Raw genomic sequence first — 21,117 nt, 5'->3', positions numbered from 1 at the left:
TTAAACGTAGCTCCGCTAAAACAACTATGGTCGATTATCGCCATCTTCTGATCAGTTAATGTTCCGTGTATGTGTATTATTTTGAAATGCGGACCATTTACTGTCCCAGGTAACAGTGATTTCGAGAATAAACTTCATATTAAAATAACACCGTGACGTCACTTTCACGGCCATTTTCATTCAGCACAATAAGGGCTAGGACATATAAGCGCCAAATACATTTCGACTAAATGAACCCAACAAGTTTTTAGGTAAGATGCAAAGAAGAAAAATTTAACAAATTGGAAATATAGTGTGTCATATTCGGAATCTATATGTGCAAAGTACATGCAGAATTTCACTTGATTTCAAATATATTTTTATGTATAGTTTCTACACGTGTTTCATATCCCATATATATACGTGCAAAGTACATGTATATTAACAATAGAATACAACTAGGTTTTTATGTATGATATTCATACGTGCAAATAACGTGTGATTAAACACTACTCCAATCTAGTGTTTCATATCTTATTTATATACGTTGTTTAGGCTAATATATCTGTATCGAGTAATATTCGAAATGCGAATCATATACCCCTAAAAATATAAATATAAAGTTTGGATATGTAAAACCATTGAGCCATCAAAGAAGAAACAAGCCGCCTCGATAATCTCGTATTGGTATTGCCCTTCGACCTTCATTCTTTTTCACGAGAAACTGTAAAATTGTAATTTCCCACGGGTCAGTGTTTTAGTGAGTTGGACGCTAGAGGGCGAAAATAGTTTAGTTTTCGGAGAGACTTGGTCGAGGATAGATATAACAATGCTAGCGCGAGCCGCCGTAGTTCGATGTAACGGTTTTTCAATGTTTAATGTTATTATTTTCGTGAATTAAAGACAGTTCGTTTATTACGTTGCGTTTGATTGTTTTACTCATTTGTACACGAACATTTTTGGTCCGTCGAGCCGGATAGTATATTCGCTACGGTTTAATTTACAACTAAACCTAGGACACTGAATGACTTTCATCAACGCGTCGGATTAACGTCAACTTCGGCATCATTCGGACTAATCGGATTAATTGTGCCTTTTGGATTACTTCTGTTTTGATCATCCAACTAACAAGATTCATCAATCAACATGGATTCTCTGAAACCAAAGAGGTCATCATTAAAGGGTCAAATAACACGTTTAGAATCACAAAGAGCGAGTCTCAATCAAAACATATCCATTGTAGCGGCAAATATGTATTTACGTAAGATTGAAGATTTAACTGTTAGTTACACTATATTATTCGAAGATATAGCTCAAGCATGTGACCCTAATGAGTATGATGATCATGAAACGCAACACAATCTAGCAATTAATAGGTTGGAAGACTTACAATTATATTACGCTACTATCGTTTACCAAATTCAACAGAGTACAGCAGCTGCTGTTCCTCCGGTTATATCCGCGCAGCAATCCTCTTCTCAAGGCTTAAGTTCAACACCTAGTCCGGATATTAAATTGCCAAAGGTAGAATTACCCATTTTTGGTGGAAATTATGTAGACTGGTTTACTTTTCATGATCTTTTTTCGGCCATGGTTCACAACAATAACTCACTAAGCGGCACTCAGAAATTCCAATATCTCAAGGCGTCCTTGAAAAACGAAGCAGCGATTCTGATCAAAGCTATTCCAGTTACCGATGGTAATTATCCCGAAGCTAGGGACCTACTGACAAAAAGATACAACAACCCTAATGAAATAATAGACGTTCACATCAAGCGACTTTTTTCTCAACCAAGCGTTACTCATGAGTCAGCTATAGCATTACGACGTCTTATGGATACCACAGCGGAGTCTATCCGAGCCCTGAAGGTTCTCAAGGAGCCAGTTCAATATTGGGATTCAATATTACTGCATATCGTTAAAAAAAAATTGGACCAAGCATCTCGTCGCGAATGGGAACTCTCATTGCCAGGCAACGTTAAGCCCACATTTGACGATATGACGACATTCCTTGATCAACGTGCAAGAGCGTTGGCTGCAGCTCAACTGCCAATGACATCTACTAGATCTAAGTTCGTTGTTAAGCCCAAACAGACAACAGCCAGTCATCATGGAACAACACGAGAACAATGCGCTATATGCAACGAAGGGCATTCGATCTATAGATGTTCTACCTTACTAAAGAGTCCTTGCTCCGAGCGTTGGATGCTTATCAAGAAGAATTCTTTATGTTTTAATTGCCTACGAAGTGTCATCTAGGTACAGAATGCAAAGCAGGCCACTGCAAAAAATGTACGTTTAAACACAATACTCTCCTTCATCAAGATAATCAGGAAAGCAAAGCCCATTCAATGATGGGAGAAGGTTCTGAAGTTGTCTCAAATATGTCAAGAAGATCAGTCAAACACTCGCAAGTTTTATTGGCAACCGCTCTTATTCAGGTTGTCGATTCCAGCGGACAGCTTCAGCCGGCACGAGCACTACTTGATAGTGCTTCACAAGCTAGCTTCATCACCGAGCGTTACGCTCAAAGGCTTCAATTAAAGCGCAACCACTTTAATGTATCAATCGGCGGAATCGGAGCTTCTGGATTGGGAACTTCACGTGGAAGCGTGGCTTTAGAGATTCGATCTAACGTCGACAAGGCTGTAAGACTCAAGGTCGAAGCATTGATCTTGAAACGTGTTACTGGAGATTTACCAAGCATGGCGTGCGACCCTACCAACTGGTCGCATCTTCTAGGATTACAACTAGCAGATCCACAGTTTCACACACCAGCTGAAGTGGACATTCTCTTGGGTGCAGATGTTTACATAGACATCGCTCGTAATGGCCAATGCAAGGGACCAACAGGAACCCCAGGTGCATTTAATACCGTTTTTGGGTGGGCTATTTCTGGACCCCAAGACTCGATTATCAGCAGATCGGATGTACACGTGCATCACTGCACCCTTGATAGCCAATTACAAAAGTTTTGGGAGATCGAAGAACTACCTTTTGAGAAGAAATTAACGCGATACTTCTGGCAAATACGTAGTTAGATTACCACTCAGTCATCAACCTCAAGTACTCGGTAGTTCAAGGGATTAAGCTGTTCGTCGTTTCTTAGCAAATGAACGACGTCAACAATCCCTGATCTATATGACCAATATCGAACCTTTATGAAGGACTATGAGGCTTTGGGACATATGGAGCTGATCAAGCCAAGCGAACTAACCAATGCTCATACGGTTTCCAATTACTACTTGCCTCACCATGGCGTGATCAAGGAAACAAGCACGACTACTAAGTTGTGAGTGGTTTCCGACGGCTCAGCCAAAACGTCTACTGGCTTGTCATTGAATGACATAATGATCGACGGCCCTAGGTTACAAGATGACTTAATCAAGTTGTTAATTCGGTTTCGTTTCAACCTTATTGCAATAACAGCAGATTTGGAAAAAATGTATCGGCAAGTCTTAGTACATCGTGAAGACTCGGACTTACAACGCATTATTTGGCGAAATAACATCAACGAACCTATCCAAGATTACAGGTTGTTGACAGTTACATATGGTACTGCTTCAGCGCCTTACTTGGCTGTCAAGGTTCTTCAACAACTAGCACAAGATGAGAAGGAAGAATTCCCATTGGCTTATGAAGCAATCACTCGAGATTTTTACATGGATGATCTCATGTCTGGTGAGAACTCAATCAGTCAAGCCTTGGCTTTACAATCAGAATTAATTCAAGCGACTAGTAAAGGAGGTTTCCGATTACGAAAATGGACCTCAAACGAGTCTATTCTATTGGAATCAGTGCCCACTGAAGATCGAGAGGTCGAAGCGTCACTAAATATTGACAAAGACGAATTCATTAGGACATTAGGTCTGTATTGGCATCCTGCATCCGATAAATTCACATTCATTGTGACGTCACCAAGTTCTAGACTCAAGGTTACTAAACGAAGTATACTTTCAGACATATCGAAAGTCTTTGACCCACTCGGAATTCTAGCGCCAATAATCATAAGAGCAAAATTACTTATGCAAGAAATGTGGCGACAAAAGCAGCAATGGGATGAAGAGTTACCTTTTTCTCTACGGCGGAAATGGCAAGAGTTCCGTGATGAACTTCCGGAAATAGAATCTCTCTCCGTTCAACGCTATATCTCTCAACCTGATCCAAAGACTATTTCTATTCAAGGTTTTTGCGATGCATCGGAAAAGGCATACGCCGCCGTTGTTTATTTGAAGACCACCAGTATCAACGGTCAAGATAAAACTCAACTAATCGCCAGCAAAACTAGAGTTGCTCCATTGAAACCAATTACAATTGCCAGACTGGAACTATGTGCAGCTGTCCTACTTGTTAATTTGATACAGTTAATCTTAGAGACGTTAAAGGTGAATATACCAGAAATCCACTGTTGGTCAGACTCAACAATAGTATTGGCTTGGATAGCATCATCTCCATCACGGTGGAAAAAATTCGTCGCAAATAGAGTTTCAATCATTCAGGAGACTCTTCCTTCAGCGTATTGGCATCATATACCTGGTAACCACAACCCGGCTGACTGTGCCTCGAGAGGTATTCAAGTTAGCCAGTTACGGGATTTTTCATTATGGTGGAATGGACCACAAAATCTGAATCAGTATTGACTTCGAAGACTGTCTTTCTGAAGAAAAGCGGGTACAAATAATCGCCGCAGATGGTCAAATCGACACAGCCCTACTCTCAAACTATTCTTCATTAACTACTCTGATTCACGTAACAGCGTACATACTTCGCTTCGTTCACAATACAAGAAATGGAACTTCTAAACGTAAGGGACCGTTAACAAAAGTAGAAAATGATCTTGCCTTACGTCATTGGATCAAGGCTATTCAAAATGAATATTTCCCCATCGAAATACAAAATCTTCGTCAAGATAAACCACTTTCTTCGAAGAGTAAATCTTATGTCTTCGTCCTTACCTTGACGACGATGATGTACTAAGAGTAGGTGGTCGCTTACGTCATGCCAAGATGCCAATAGATCAAATTCATCCAGCTATCATACCAAGACAAAGCAAGCTCACCGAGCTTGTTATCATCCATGAGCACCTGAAATATTTTCATGGCGGACCGCAGCTAATCCTCGCTAATTTGCAAAAACGATACTGGATTATAGGCGCTCGTAGCGCCATCCGCTATCACATTCGGCGATGTATTAGATGTGTACGTCACCAAGCCACCACAGTGCAACAAATAATGGGCGACTTACCTTCAGTGCGAGTCAACCCTTCTCGCGCCTTCCTCAAGTGTGGGGTGGACTACGCTGGTCCATTGTTACTAAAGGTTGTCAAGGGTCGTGGTAATAAAATGTTCAAAGCATACATCGCCGTTTTTGTTTGTTTCACAACTCGAGCTTTGAATTTCGAATTGGTTAGCGATATGTCAACCAACGCGTTCATAGCAGCGCTAAAACGTTTCGTATCGAGGAGAGGAAAACATTCAGTTATGTTTAGTGATTGCGGAACCAATTTCGTAGGAGCAAACCGAGAATTGAAGGAGTTCATCAGACACCTAACGACAACAACAAGCAATGACCAAATCACAAGATGGTTAGCAGACCAAAGCATAACTTGGCATTTTAATCCACCAGCCGCTCCCCATTTCGGAGGAATTTGGGAAGCCGGAGTAAAATCGATGAAACATCACCTTTAACGCGTCATAGGTCAAAACAGTCTTACCTATGAAGAAATGGAAACTTTACTTTGCCAAATAGAAGCCTGTGTGAATTCAAGGCCACTGACAGCTCTTAGTTCAGATCCTGATGACCTACAAGCTCTGACCCCGGGACATTTTTTAATTGGAGACACATTAACAGCGATTCCCGAAGAAGATTTGACATCCGAAAAGGTCAACAGACTAACACGCTGGCAGTTAGGCCAAAAAATATTTCAGCATTTTTGGAAACGCTGGCAAAATTAATACCTCACGCGTCTTCAACAAAGACCGAAATGGACACAACCACGCGAAAATCTTCAAGTAGGGAATCTAGTGTTACTGAAAGACGAAGTTCTTCCTCCTACTAAATGGAAGTTGGCTAGAATTGTCGATATTCATCCGGGTGTCGAAGAATGCGTACGGGTTGCTACAGTAAAAACAGCAGAAAAGACTTTCATAAGACCAGTTGTCAAATTATGTCCGCTCCCATTGGATTAAGTAGTTTAAATTTTGTGTGTATAACAATTGTCTTTTTTAAAATATTCATTTCAAGGTGCCGGAATGTTTAGGCTAATATATCTGTATCGAGTAATATTCGAAATGCGAATCATATACCCCTAAAAATATAAATATAAAGTTTGGATATGTAAAACCATTGAGCCATCAAAGAAGAAACAAGCCGCCTCGATAATCTCGTATTGGTATTGCCCTTCGACCTTCATTCTTTTTCACGAGAAACTGTAAAATTGTAATTTCCCACGGGTCAGTGTTTTAGTGAGTTGGACGCTAGAGGGCGAAAATAGTTTAGTTTTCGGAGAGACTTGGTCGAGGATAGATATAACAATGCTAGCGCGAGCCGCCGTAGTTCGATGTAACGGTTTTTCAATGTTTAATGTTATTATTTTCGTGAATTAAAGACAGTTCGTTTATTACGTTGCGTTTGATTGTTTTACTCATTTGTACACGAACATACGTGCAATGTACATCCAGATAAACACCAGATTCCAACTAGATTTTATGTATGATATTCGTACGTGCAAAATACGGCTGATTTAACACTACCCCAATCTAGTGTTTCATATCCCATATATATACGTACAAAGTACATGTATATTAACACTAGAATACAACTAGGTTGTTATGTATGATATTCATACGTGCAAATAACGTGTGATTAAACACTACTCCAATCTAGTGTTTCATATCTTATTTATATACGTGCAATGTACATACAGCTACACACTAGATTCCAACTAGATTTTATGTATGATATTTATACGTGCACAACACGTGTGATTTAACAGTACCCCTATGTAGATGTTTCATAGCCCAAATATGTACGTGACTAATACGTATATAAATATTTCAACACGTTATATCAACCATAAATACCAAATATCCACGAAATGCACACGTGCTTTTGCTACCTGGGTTTGATTAAATAGCTAGCAGGTTTGTTAACGCCAGGGCTAAACATTGGATATTTAAACGATGTTTCGGCGTGCTTAACATCGTTACTTTTTCAATCGATATTTAAATGAAAGCTTATTAGCGAGAGCACTAAAATAAAGATCAATTTAGAAACTCCCATAAAGCCTCAATTTGTTTCCAGGTAAAGGAACGAATCACGCAAAGTAGCGAGGTCCCTCAAAATGCGAATCTAGTTTAATGGTGATAGTTTTTTTCGAGAAATTTTTCTATATAAGTAAAGTATATAAACCTAATAGCAGGCTATAACGAATGTTCAAGAAGATATTGTTTTAAAAACGTTCGATATGGCAAGCAGCTCTTTGTTTTTCTTATAACATTTAAAGATGGTCTGGGGAAAAGATGAAGAAACTCTTAGCTCATTGACGCTTGAATTTAACATTTGAAAATCGAGACCACCGAGTTTGGTGGAATCTAAGCGTTCTTAAGTGAAATAGCGAATGGTTTTCTATCCAATTGCCATTAAAGACTAACGAACAAAATAGTTATTAAACTAAAGCCACGCGACACGAGTGACGTTGAAATCGTCGTAAGATTTCGGCAAAGTTGTTAGCAATCCCTTAAAATAACTTGTGGGCACCTTTAAAAAAACTCCTAATCTCTAGTTTTTTACCAAAATTTTAATTTGTATATTTTTTTAAAAACTGTATTTAAATGGTTGCAATAAATGTTTTTGGGTTGTTCGACTGCGACTTGCAAATCTGATAGTCATTCTTTTTCTTATGCACGCGGCTCTACAATTGGTGACTCGAGACTCGTAACGCATCCCTGGTTCATTCAGTCATTATTCCTTCACCGGTAGACTTACGAAAAAGCCATCATGTCTAAAGCCACACCTGAAGGAGACGATAACTTTTCTGCACTCTCGGAACAAGTTCAACAGCTATCGGAACAACTCAGACAGGCCTTGTCATCGAGAGATCAGCTCACGCAAGACAGCTCTATGAATCAAGAAATTGCCCGTGTTTCAATCAAGTTGCCACAGTTCTGGAGGGAGAACCCTGATCTATGGTTTTCCACGATTGAGTCACAATTCCGGATCCACCGCATTACTTCAGATCAATCAAAGTTTGATTATGTGCTACAATCCTTGGACCAAACGATCATTCCATACGTCTCCGACATTCTGAAAAAACCACCGGAGGCCCCATATCAAGCAATTAAGTCAAGAATCATTGCGTCGTTCAGCGAAACGGACGAGAAAAGACTACGGACGCTTCTCGGCGGAATGCTGATCGGCGACCAAAAACCTTCGCTTTTCCTACAGACGTTGAGGAATCAAGCCGGATCACAAGCAAACGACGCTATTTTAAAGTCATTGTTTTTGGACCAATTACCCGAGCAAGTCCGTGGCATCCTGGTCATGAGCAACGAGAGTGACCTGGATAAAATTGCCGCCCAAGCAGACAAGGTCGTCGAAACTTTACGGCCGAGTACCATATCCGCCGTGACCTCGCAAACATCCACTTTTCGAGAAGCGTCGCCCATCGAGCACCTCGTACAACAGATCAACGAGTTAAACAGGAAATTCGAATCGTTCAGCCGCGGGCGCACCCAGCATCATGGAAGAGACTACTCTAGCGGGGAACGCAACCGTTCACGATCACGAGGACGCAGTTTCAACCCAAGAGGGAAGCTCTGTTTCTACCATTTCCGTTTCGGCGAAAAAGCAAATAAATGCCAGGATCCCTGCGATTGGAAGCGGAACTCTTCACCACAAAGACGTTCGGATCCGGAAAACTAAGTGGCCGGTCGGGTTTAGCGGCGACCGACAATCCTGGCCTAATTTCTCGTCGTCTTTTCATTTTTGATAAAACATCACAGCGTAAATACTTGATTGACACCGGAGCTGACGTATCTGTAATCCCACCCACTAATCAAGATAAGCGTCACATAAATCGTCACGTACAACTCTATGCAGCCAACGGAACGCCAATCAGGACGTACGGGACGAAACTCCTGGAACTTGATCTCGGACTACGTAGATCTTTCAAGTGGAAGTTCACCATCGCAGACGTGGGAAAACCGATCATAGGAGCTGACTTCATGACGAATTTCCACCTCTTACCTGATTTAAAATTGATGAAATTGGTGGACAGCTCAACGTCACTCGCCGCTCGCTGTGACGTCCTTGATTACCCGGCCAGAGGAATTACTACGATTTCCGGTTCATCAGACTTTCACAAAATCCTTGCTTTATATCCTGAGATTACCCGTCCATCGGAAGTCCTACGGCAGCCAAAACATAACGTTTTCCACCACATCGAAACCACTGGACCACCAGTAGCAGAACGGGTTCGCAACCTTGATCCGAAAAAACTTTCGCTTGCGAAAAAAGAATTCTGTTTCATGATGGAACAAGGGATTTGCCGGCCATCAAAGAGCAACTTCGCAAGTCCACTTCTTATGAAGCGTAAGAAAAACGGCGAATGGCAACCGTGCGGGAATTTCCGAGCTTTGAACAAACATACCCGTCCTGACCGATATCCTTTGGCTGTTCTAAACAACTTTACCGCAAACTTCGCTGGATGTCAAATATTTTCGAAATTTGATCTCGTCAAAGCATTCCATCAAATACCCGTTCACCCCGACGACGTTCACAAGACAGCCGTCATCACCCCATTCGGACTGTTCGAGTTTTTACGAATGCCGTTTGGTCTGTGCAACGCCGCCCAGTCGTTCCAAAGATTTATGGATGAAGTCTGTAGGGGTTTGGATTTCGTGTTCGTTTATGTTGACGACATCGCCGTGGCATCCCCCAATGCGGAGACGCACAAGGAGCATTTGCGGTTACTTTTTGACCGGTTTAAAGACTACGGGATCATCATAAATCCTTCGAAGTCACAGCTCGGCATGGAAGAACTCGAGTTCCTTGGTTTCTTGGTCAACGCAAATGGTATATCCCCGTTACCTAGCAAGGTCAAGGCCATCGGCGAGTATCCTAAGCCCAAGACAATCTCTGAGTTACGAAGGTTTCTCTGTATGGAGAATTTCTATCACCGGTTCATCAAAAATGCCGCTAATCTCCAAGCACCTCTCAACGAATATTTGAAAGGGGCGAAGAAGAACGACAAAACCAAGGTCAAGTGGACTACTGAAGCTGAAAAGGCGTTTGAAGACTGCAAAACCGCTCTGCAACAGGTCGCAATGTTGGCACATCCGAGGGCAGAAGCGTCCTTGGTTCTCAAGGTTGACGCGTCAGATTTCGCAATTGGGGCCGCTTTGGAGAAGCGGGAAGGATCTGTGTATGAGCCGCTTGCATTTTTTTCTCGCAAGCTGTCGGAACCGCAATTGAAGTACAGTGCCTACGACCGTGAACTTTTAGCAGCATATTCAGCAATCAAGCATTTCAAACACATGCTCGAGGGTCGACCATTCATACTTTATACCGACCACAAGCCATTAACCTTCGCTTTCAACCAGAAGCTCGACAGGGCGAGCCCAAGACAAGCCAGACACCTCGACTACATTGGACAATTTACAACGGATATCCGCCATATCAAAGGAGTCGAGAATACAGTCGCTGATGCCTTATCTCGTATTGAGATTAATTTCATGGAAATGGGATCTCTCGATTTCCAGGAATTGGCTAAAGCGCAAGAAATGGATGAAGAGCTACAGGCTTTTCAAAAATCAAAGACGGATTTGAAATTGATGAAGGTGGAAATACCCGGCGCTAAAACCAGTTTGTTTTGCGATGTGTCAACGGGTAATAATCGGCCCTATATCCCACAACAATTCCGGAAACAAGCTTTCCGCAACATCCACAATTTGTCTCACCCTGGGGTCAGCGCAACTCGGAAGTTAATGACTCAACGTTTCGTTTGGCCGTCGATGAATTCCGATATAGCCAGATGGGTGAGGGAGTGCATTCCTTGCCAAAGAAATAAAGTTAACAGACACACTGTCAGTCATCATGGTAATTTTCCGCTCCCAGCACGAATGTTCACCGACGTCCACATAGATCTGGTTGGGCCGTTACCACCGTCAGAAGCATTTCCAGTCAATGGTTGCACCGCCGAGATCGTCTGCCGAGCTTTCTATGCTGGTTGGGTTTCACGTTTCGGTTGTCCCGACACCGTCTATTCCGACCGGGGTCGACAGTTTACTAGCTGTATTTTCAAGGATCTCGCTAGTTATTTGGGGGCGAGACATCAACTAGTAACAGCGTTCCACCCGCAAGCAAACGGCATGGTCGAGAGACTACACAGGCCACTCAAGGCTGCTCTCGCGGCACATGGGGACAACCAATGGACGAAAACGTTGCCTTCCGTCCTACTGGGTCTTCGAACGGCGATAAAAGAAGACATTAATTCTTCAGCTGCTGAAATGGTTTATGGCGAAACAATCAGGCTTCCTGGGGATTTCTTCCGTCCAAGTCCTTCGCGTCAACTTCCCGAAGAGTTCCTGGGCATCCTGCGAAAGGTCATGGATTCACTGCGCCCAAGTCCGGCATCGAACCACGCCAAGCAAAAAGTTTTTGTTCACGACGATCTGCTGAAATGTTCACACGTTTGGATTAGGAATGATACCGTGCGGAAGCCATTACAGCCGAAGTACGACGGCCCATACCGGGTCATCGATAGACACGTGAAATTCTTCAAGTTGCAAATCAAAAATCGAGAAGATCATGTCACCATTGATCGATTGAAACCCGCATTCCTTGAGCCTGAGCTTCTGTTGGAGGAACCTGGGGCGACTACGGCCTTTGTCGAACCAAAGATGTTTTCGAAGAAGGTATCGTTTGCCGACGTGGAACCAGGATCTAAAAATTATCAGACACGGTCCGGTCGTGTTTCAATGCCAGTCATCCGGTATCATTGTCATTAGAGCGGGAGTAATGTGGGCACCTTTAAAAAAACTCCTAATCTCTAGTTTTTTACCAAAATTTTAATTTGTATATTTTTTTAAAAACTGTATTTAAATGGTTGCAATAAATGTTTTTGGGTTGTTCGACTGCGATTTGCAAATCTGATAGTCATTCTTTTGCTTATGCACGCGGCTCTACAAACTCTCAAGAAGGATGCTCGCGGCTCAATTTTCCTGTAGGTTCATTTGTAAGTGTAGCCTCATATTACCAAGTATTTTTATTAATAGAACAATTTGGCCATACTGTAAACTGGATAGTGTCAAATTTATATTGGTTTTTATGTTACATTTCTTTGAAAAATATCAAAGAGACTTTTTGATATCTATTGTTTTGATTGTTTTAGGATCAATCTCAGTTTATAGTTGTAATAAAAAATTTAAGTTATGTATTTAATTTTTATAATTTAAGAATTTATTTTAGTTTTCTAAAAGAGCATTCATTTGAATACACGTTGGTTCGTACCATAAAGAAGGCGTTGCAATTTTGACAAATCCCGACGGGCAACACCAACTGTTTGTTTATTCTGAATTATTAATTTGCATCAATGCAAAATCGCAGGTTGTATGAGTTAGAAAAGTACCATTCAATTTGCTATTGATATTAAAATTAGTTTAGGGTGACATCCGTTAATTAAATATTATTTTAAGTATATGAATAATTTAAGCATTATAGTATCTCAGCTTTGATATTTTATAAATTGCCTACGTAGAAACTTTCGTTTTAGAAAGGTTAACTGTTTATAGTTTCGGGTTTCGCAATCATATCTTCAAATTGAAAATGTTTTACTTTCTTACTCAAAGGGGAGAGAAAATTCTTAGCCTGTAGCATGATCTTGAGAATAATGAAATTATTTAAAAAAAAAGTGAGAATGTCGGATATAGTGAAGAGCAATGGCTGGTTCTTGTGGCACGACACAAAGTTTAAACTGTCAGCGGTAGGGTTCACACGCTACCTATGGCAGTAGGTCCGAGGATAATAATGAGACCAGCTAACGAACGGGTGATTAAGGGGTGATCTAAAATCTCATCAGCATAAAATTTCTGACTCAAAAATAACTGAGTAAACTATCTCAATTATATCTATATATTTAAATTTTTTTCCCAGTGAATTACAACCTCTTTTAAGAGCAACTCTCGAGGCGAGCATTTTCCATTGAAATACGCGGCCAGTCAGGGTGGTCAATAATATTGTATTATTACGAAAACATGGCATGATTATGTGCCATGTCAAAGTTGATGGTAAGATTATCAATAAACATTTCTTAGAAAACTCAGAGCCGTTCCTGTATTTGCTTATAAGAAAGCTTGTTAAAAGTGTTACGCGTAGGTCTAGCCTAGGCTTTAACAGAAGGTGAAAGGTATCCTTTTTTTACTCATAGGAAAAGAGGCATTAGCGGAATTAGATGGAAGTATGCCAAAATCTCTGGGATTTATTGGTGCTGACACTGTATTATTTCATCAATGTGCTGACCCTCCTGCTGCAAACATTACAACATGTAGCACAAGCAGCAGCTCGCAGGAAAGTCTGCTAGAGGCTGAAGGTGCAGCAAACCAAGGTAGTTTTAGAATCATTTTTCATTTAATATATAAATATTTAATTGATATTTATTCCTTGAACAGCCAAATTTCCTGATAGTGCTATAAAGCTCCTCGTAGATAAATATGCAGAATATCTTCCCGAAATTGGCACTATGAAGAGCTTTAAACTTAAAAAAAACATACGTGGTAAAAAATTTCAAATGATATTAAAGATATTTAGGATTTAAACTTTAATGCTGCACAATGCGATAGTGTAAAGAAGAGGAAAAAACAAACTCGATTACAATAAAAAATCGAGATCTACACGAAAGATCATTGACTTCGAAGATGTCAAATATTGCTGCCAGCTAGGAGCAACAAACACATCACCCCACGCAACGAGAACGCAACCCGTCAAAAGTCGTGCATTTTCTCGTGTACAGTTTTCATTGGATAGACGCTTTAGCACCTGCTGCCGTCGGAAGAAGAAAATTCTGAAATTGTCTTCCCCCTCGCCCGTAAAACGTTCAGCGTAAAGGTTCGTCCAATGAAATTTGTACAAAGCACTGCGTTAGCGTGTTTAAAGGCTAGCTGCGTTCTACTTGTGTTTGTTGCTCCTAGCTGCCAGTGATGCCAGTCTGATGCCTGAAGTTATGAGAGGTGTTGGAAAAGTAACAATAACGCCTAAACGCCGTAACTCCTCTCCTCAGATAACAGTGACAAGAAAGCAAACTTTATTGCTGAAACTAGTCTAAAAGTAATTATTGGTATAATCATGAAGAACCAAGTTAGGCTTAGTGATAGAAATTAAAAACCTTTCATTTCACCCAATCTTTTTAAAGCAGTTTCAATTCACCCAATCTTCTTAAAGCAGTTTCCTTTGGTCCAACACCATTGACAGCTTCTATTTCTTCGTCTCCCTCTGCTTCAAGAGTGTAATCCCATTCGTCGCCTTTATCGATACATAAATTATGTAGTACGCAGCAAGCCGAAATAAATCTGTTGGTCTTATCTACGGTGTCGAAACCGTTGTTATAGAATTCCAATACCGAATTTGGTATTAAATACCCGTTGTGCATTTGTAAAATTGCCTTAATCCCTGTAGGGTGTAATTAACCATTCACGGAGAGCATCGGCTGCGTCTCCTACTAAATGGAACTGATTTCCACATATGCCAGAAATTTCTTGACTTATGATGGATAATTTACAAACCCTTGAATCGATAAATCTTCAACTTGCGTCGCAAATGCCTTCAAGCGTTAACGATGTCCCATCGTGTCTATTTACATATGTATATTTTAATTTATGGGCAGGTGTACGAATTGTAATGTAGCTTCCGTCTACACACCCTAAAACACCTGGGAGTCTTGTTACCTGTTTATTTAAGAAATTTCATTTGTAATTTACCACGTCAAATATTAATACAGCTTTAAATGCTATTGCCGCTTCTTCCTTTTTTCGGGACTTCTTGGAAATTTAATTTCCACTGGGGCCACAGATTCAAAATAATCCATAACGCGATCAGTTACCCTCAGCAATGTGGTTTCTCCTATACCAAACAGACTGGTAACATCTCTCAGAAATCCTTTGTTTCCAGCAAACCTTAAACCAATTTTTGTATTAAATTACTATTACTATGAACTAATCCGCAATGGAAGCAAAATACCACAAAAAAGCTGACATCACCGGACTACCACCATGCGTGGCATCATCTTAAATTGGACCATAAGATGTGCGTTTGTGATATTATCCGTCCGGTATATTAGCGTCCAATTGTACGATTGAGGACTTACTCCGTAGCTGCGTTAAACTTTTCTCAAAAAAAAAATTATCATTTATTATTTCGGTGATTTCCCAATATTTCATGGTCCGTCCGAAAACTTTCCGTCTATTTCCACTCGCGTCTATCTACAGGTTGACTTGACGTAAATATGCTTATTATTACTAGGCTTAGATCTACGATTGGCAATCGAACCATACAGCGCCATTTATGACCTAAGAACGGGGCAACTGTCTTTGCATACGCGCGCATTGTATATCTTCACCTATCGATGGCCAAACTTGTTTTTCTGTTCGAATTTGAATGCTTTGGTAGCCCTGGGTTGAATGGATTGAGCAAAAAGCAGTTGGAGAGAACGCAAGCGTTTATATTTTCACAGAATAAGAATGTTCTGTTTTTTAGTGTAGTTTCGTTCTTTGTTTCTTTGTTGGCTAGTTGTGTATGGAACCTCGTAAACCCTAACATTTATAAGATTAATGGAATATAATAGCATATACTGGCGCGGATACGATGTAAATCGTTCCGTTATGGTTAATGGTCAATTTAAATGGTTCCATTTTTTCCTCGTCGAAGGCCTTTTTCATAGTGTGACACTCGAGTAGGCCCCCTAGGGTATTTTATACTCTATTTGAAATTAAACTCTAACCTCGGCATCCAAAACCTTATCGCTTCGTATAATATAAATAAAGTTATTTAATGACTAGTATTTAACGTAATTCGCTAAATGTTTAGTACAAAATACCGACCCTTTATCGGTACCATACGGATCTTTTTCGGGGTCAAAATAAAATAGTTATTTTATCGGTCTGACGGGAATTCTACAATTACATTTGTAGGGGCTCATCCAATTCCAGCACTTCACGTTAGGTATAGCGTGTAGTTCGATCTCAATTTCATTATCAAGGCCGTGTTCTTACAAACTTTCATTGAGCCCCAATATGAGTTTTCGTACTTTACTATAACGTAGAATATTTCCATTCTCATCTTTCTCCGCTTTGATCTTAGACGCTTTTATCAATATTTTAAAATACGTAAACGGTTGCACGTTTTTACCTCTCCGAGGGGACAAAGTCCCCTAGGGGGGGTTATACAATCACCGTGTCTGTCTGTCTGTCTGTGGGTCTGTCTGTCAGGCCGGCGAACGCGTTCGCATTTTCGGGGCAAAGGTTAATCATTGCGTACGCAGTTTCTCGAAGGGTTGGAAAAACCACCGTGTGACGGTGAGCGTTAAAGGATTTATTTGCGGTTTGGTTTGGTTGGTCTTTTTTTCGTCAACGCTCACGGTCGCGACAGTTTTAATTCAGTTTGATTGGATATTTCGTTATTGTAATGTTTATGTGTAGGTGGTGAATGTTGATTTCGTGTTGTGACGGTTGTGGGTGTTGAGTTTGTTGTATTTGTGTTATGATGGTTGTGGATGTTGAGTTTGTTGTGTTTGTATGGGCGTTTTCTCTCCAACTTCTTCTTAATGACTTTGGGACGGACCGAGTGCTGAGTGTTATGCAACCTCTCAACGTCCAATGGCAGGGTTTCCACCAATTGTACACGGTATTCGTCTTAGTATCAATTTGCGATTTTTTGTCGCCGGCCGGGAATCGAACCCGGGTCTGCCTCGTGCAAGAGATGTACTCAGCCACCAACGCTTGTTAATTTACGGTGTTTTTCTAAAAAACAGCTTTGGCGAATGTCCTTTACAAAGTTATACCGTTAGGTACTATAATTTATTCTACATCATTTTAAATATTTATAAATTATATTAATCTTATATTTAATGAAATATTTATTAATTATATTAATCTTATATTTAATGAAATATTTATAAATTATATTAATCTTATATTTAATGAAATATTTATAAATTATATTAATCTTATATTTAATGAAATATTTATAAATTATATTAATCTCATATTTAATTAAATATTTATGAAATATTTTAGTATTTTAATGTAAAATTTGATCGTGATCAGGAATTGAACTCGGGTCGCATTGTAACAATGCGGATAGTTCACTGCCGAGCCATTGACTTCCTTAGGGAAAATATTAAAGTAAAGGAACCATTATGATAAGGCGGGTTTTTTTACTAAACGGATTAATACAATATCTGTATATATTGTTTATTGAACTTTGTTTGTTTATTCTTTGGTACGGTTTTATGTTTTGTTTTAAATTTTTGTTAAATTCTTAACAAAATTTCGTTAAAACACAAAAAGTAGTTCATTGTTACCTTTTAATAACGCGTAGAAAAAGGATAATTATTCAAAACTCCTGCGGAAACTATATCAAAGTAATATTTTAGCGCCACCGTATGGGGAACTATCAATTAACCCGGTAAAAAATATAATCTCTTCAATTTTTCGAACTTTAGTCAAATCTCGACGGGTAAAAAAAACGCAAAATAAAAGTATATAAAGCCGTTGCCGTCAGTATAGAAGAAATCGTCTTTCTTAGTTCTTGGCTGTCAGACGAGCTACTACAGGACGGGGTCGTAGTGTCGGTCAAAAGTTATGAGGTAACTCTGCGGTTTTAATTAGGATGTTCGGTCTTCGGTCAAGAAAAGAGTTAAATTATGTTTCGCGTTTGGAACGTGAGTGAATGGACTTAAGTGTATGAACAGTGCGTGTTTAAGACTGAAAGTGTTAAAGTAATTGTGAACTAACTCAAGTCAGCTGTAAGATAAAATTGATTGTTATTATTTTTAGAATTGGAATAACCTAATTATACCCTTTAAATTATCAACTCAACCTGTGAGGCTAATTAAGTAGATTGGGAGTAATTAGTAGCGAACATCTCTCAGCTGTTAATTAAGACAGAGTTTATAGTTAGGTAGTTTGAATTTAGTTAAAATTACTCAGTATAATTTATGATATTTACTTAAGTGTAAGTGTGTTTTGGTTTATGTTTCAATCACGATGAACTAAGACAAATCTAGTCTTAGACACTTGAGTACCAGTTCTGTACAATTACGTAGAAGTGATATATATTGTTGTGCCATTGATGAAAGTTAAATCTAGAACGTTCCATAGACTGTTCTGAATAAAAATAAACATTTATAATTTTGCATAATTCTGGTTGCCATTTTATTTTCTAATCACTCGCCCACAACATTACAGTTCTGGCAATCCCGAATCAAATAAATTTTCGATATAACGGCGACGGGAAATTATTATCGTAAATTTATCGCGCGGCCTTAGGGAATATTCTTTTAACCAAATTTCGATAAACTATTGTTTAATTAAAATCGGCCGTATTCCGTTAAAATTATAAACCAAAAAGCGAACGGTCGTTATAATACCCTCTGTAGATATTTCTTTCATTAAAATTTGCTTCGTTTTATATTCAACTGATAAACTTGTAAAAAGGGTTTAATTCAATTGTGCATTTTTATAGTACGTCTAACTCACTGTTGTAACTACTTAACTTATGATATTCTGAATAAATTAAAATTGGCCGTTTCGTCTCAATTATTTTAATTAAAATTAAAATTTTATACCGGGCGGGATAGAACTGAGATAACATTTTTAACAAAAAACTCTAAATTGCGGAGATCTATCTTTAAGGGTTATCTCTAAATTAATACCACTAGGGACCATTCTTCCGAGGAGAGGTATATTTTGGCTTGCCAACTTGTATTAATTAACATTAAACTAAATATGACGGAAACACATGCGAAACAATTTTCCCGCGCATTTCTAACGGTATTAATTGAACGGTTATTAACAAATATTTATATATATATGGCAATATATAGTTTTTTTGTAATTTATTTTATTTTTTTCAGTCGTATATTTTTATCTATTGTGTGTTTAGCGTATTTATTTTTCAAGCGTAATCGTTCATTTATGGAGAAAATTTCGAGTTGTATACATCGTGCTCTTACATTTATGTTGCTCTGGTTTTTAACTGGGTCGTCATTACTTCGTAATTTATTTCAAAAATTTTCTCGACGGATTAAGATGTTTAATGCAGTTCACCAATTGGGTTTGTTTGTTTTTATTTATAAAGAGCTCTAACTATTTCGTCTACGGTCATTTATTGTGCGTTGTAAGCCGTGTATTTCTAACGGTAAGGTGTTTTTCGTTTTTCCTTTCACATAATTTTTTCAACTTTCAGTATTTGGGTTTATTTATTCTTGATTTCGAAGTATTTGGATTGACTTGTTTCTTGGTTGAATATTCTTTTATATTTTTCTATTGGCTATTTTTGTTGTTGTTTAGTACGTCTAACTCACTGTTGTAACTACTTAATTTATAATATATCAGCAGAGATAAGAGGGTTAAAGAGTAGAAGAACCCGTTTGTGGTCAACTTAGTTAGGTTTTTGTCTATCGGTACTTTTGAACCGCTAAGGGTCATTTATGATTACAATTTCAAGTGGTTTACTTCACGCTTTTTTCGTTTCGCTTACTTTACTCGTAACTTCGTATTTTATTTTACGTGTTTTCTTATCGGATTTATATGTGTGATACATTTTCATTAATGTGGTTACGTTGTATTTATTTATTTTGAGATATGCACTGTTGTTTAGCCTTCACTATTCAGTTAAGGGTTTTTTCTGTGCGTTATAAGCCGGGAATAGTTAACGGTAAAGTGTTTTTGGTTTTTTCTATTATTATTTCCATTACCGTGGGTATATGGATTGACGTTTTCTGGAATTCTAAGTACTTTAATTAACTTGTTACTTGGTTGGGTTCTTATGATATATTTTTCTTTTGGTTAGTTTTCTTGTTTCTTTTCGTCTATCGAATGTGTTGATAATGTGGGGGATAATTCATTCACAGTCCACTTAGTATTCTGTTTGATAAAATCATTTAATTTTAGTAAAGTACTCACCAAAGCTTTGGGAGGAATCATAAATATTATATGTTTTGAACTAGGGTCATTATACCAAAAGTACATAAGCTTAAAATATTATACAATTTGAAATTTTAAAAAGTTAATAAAGAAATTAAAGGTTTCATCGACAATTGTGTTACTATACTTACGAAATTGACGGAAAAATAAACTCAAAATTTGATTTTCTTAAAACCGTTCGACTAACCAAAGCCGCTTCAAAATGTTTGCTTCAAAATCTACGTCACAACCGTTCGCGCCACTGCCGACACTAGGTCGCGCCGGTCATATGTCTGCAATTTCGGTAGGTTATTACTTTTTGTGCAACTTTGCTTAGTACTGTTCAAACTTGCCGTGATTATTCGTACAATTTGGATCAAAAACATATAAACGTAGTTCATTTCGTGCAACATTAAACCGAAGCGTGCCAATTAAGCAAGTATTTGTATTATGTGTGCAGATTTGATCACTAGCGTGAAAACCTGGAATGTCGCGTTATGAGTTGTTCAAAGTTGGTCAAATTCGTCCAAATTTGGTTCACCTCTGTCCTCGTATCCATACATGGGCAAAACTCCGGAGGGGGCCTCCGGAGTTCTGGAGGGAATACGAAAAACCTCCGATATTGGCTGGAGTTTGGAGGGGAAAATTAATTGCAATAGTTATGAGAATTGAGGGTGGATGCATTATTCGGAGGGTCGCACTCCAGAAAACCGTTATACAATATGTCATTAATCCCTCAATCCTCCGACGCAAAGGTTAACCCTCCGTAGGCAGACCCTCAGCCCTCCTTAGCACCAGTTTAACCCCCCCGTAGGCAGACCCTCCGCCCTCCGGAGTACCAATGAAACCCCCCGTAGGCAGACCCTCAGCCCTCCGGAGCAAAGGTGTGCCCACCGTAATAAGACCCTCAGCCCTCCGGAGAAATAGTGTGCAGCCCGCAGTCAAACCCTCTGCCCTCCGG

At 39.2% G+C, this 21,117-nt stretch overlaps 4 protein-coding genes across 4 annotated transcripts; all 4 read left to right on the top strand.

Annotated features, from left to right (window-relative positions):
* Window positions 1-1,125: 1,125 nt before the first annotated feature.
* LOC149954514 (uncharacterized) lies at window positions 1,126-3,020 on the top strand. Its single transcript, XM_090169930.1, has 2 exons — window positions 1,126-2,179; window positions 2,239-3,020. The coding sequence occupies exons 1-2, from the start codon at window positions 1,126-1,128 to the stop codon at window positions 3,018-3,020; spliced, it is 1,836 nt and encodes a 611-aa protein (XP_090026056.1).
* A 309-nt stretch (window positions 3,021-3,329) lies between these two features.
* Window positions 3,330-4,619, top strand: LOC149954513 (uncharacterized). The gene has a single exon (XM_090169929.1). It carries the CDS (start codon window positions 3,330-3,332, stop codon window positions 4,617-4,619), a length of 1,290 nt encoding a protein of 429 aa, XP_090026055.1.
* A 366-nt stretch (window positions 4,620-4,985) lies between these two features.
* Window positions 4,986-5,666, top strand: LOC149954512 (uncharacterized). Its single transcript, XM_090169928.1, has one exon. It carries the CDS (start codon window positions 4,986-4,988, stop codon window positions 5,664-5,666), a length of 681 nt encoding a protein of 226 aa, XP_090026054.1.
* A 2,311-nt stretch (window positions 5,667-7,977) lies between these two features.
* On the top strand, window positions 7,978-8,901 carry LOC149954511 (uncharacterized). The gene has a single exon (XM_090169927.1). The coding sequence runs from the start codon at window positions 7,978-7,980 to the stop codon at window positions 8,899-8,901; it is 924 nt and encodes a 307-aa protein (XP_090026053.1).
* The last annotated feature ends 12,216 nt before the right edge of the window (window positions 8,902-21,117 follow it).

The sequence above is a fragment of the Leiobunum rupestre genome, chromosome 3 (genome assembly GCF_980474605.1).
Source record: "Leiobunum rupestre chromosome 3, qqLeiRupe1.1.hap1, whole genome shotgun sequence".
Taxonomy (NCBI): domain Eukaryota; kingdom Metazoa; phylum Arthropoda; class Arachnida; order Opiliones; family Sclerosomatidae; genus Leiobunum; species Leiobunum rupestre.
Note: the sequence above shows the minus strand (reverse complement) of the source record. Positions and strands in the feature narration are given on the sequence as shown.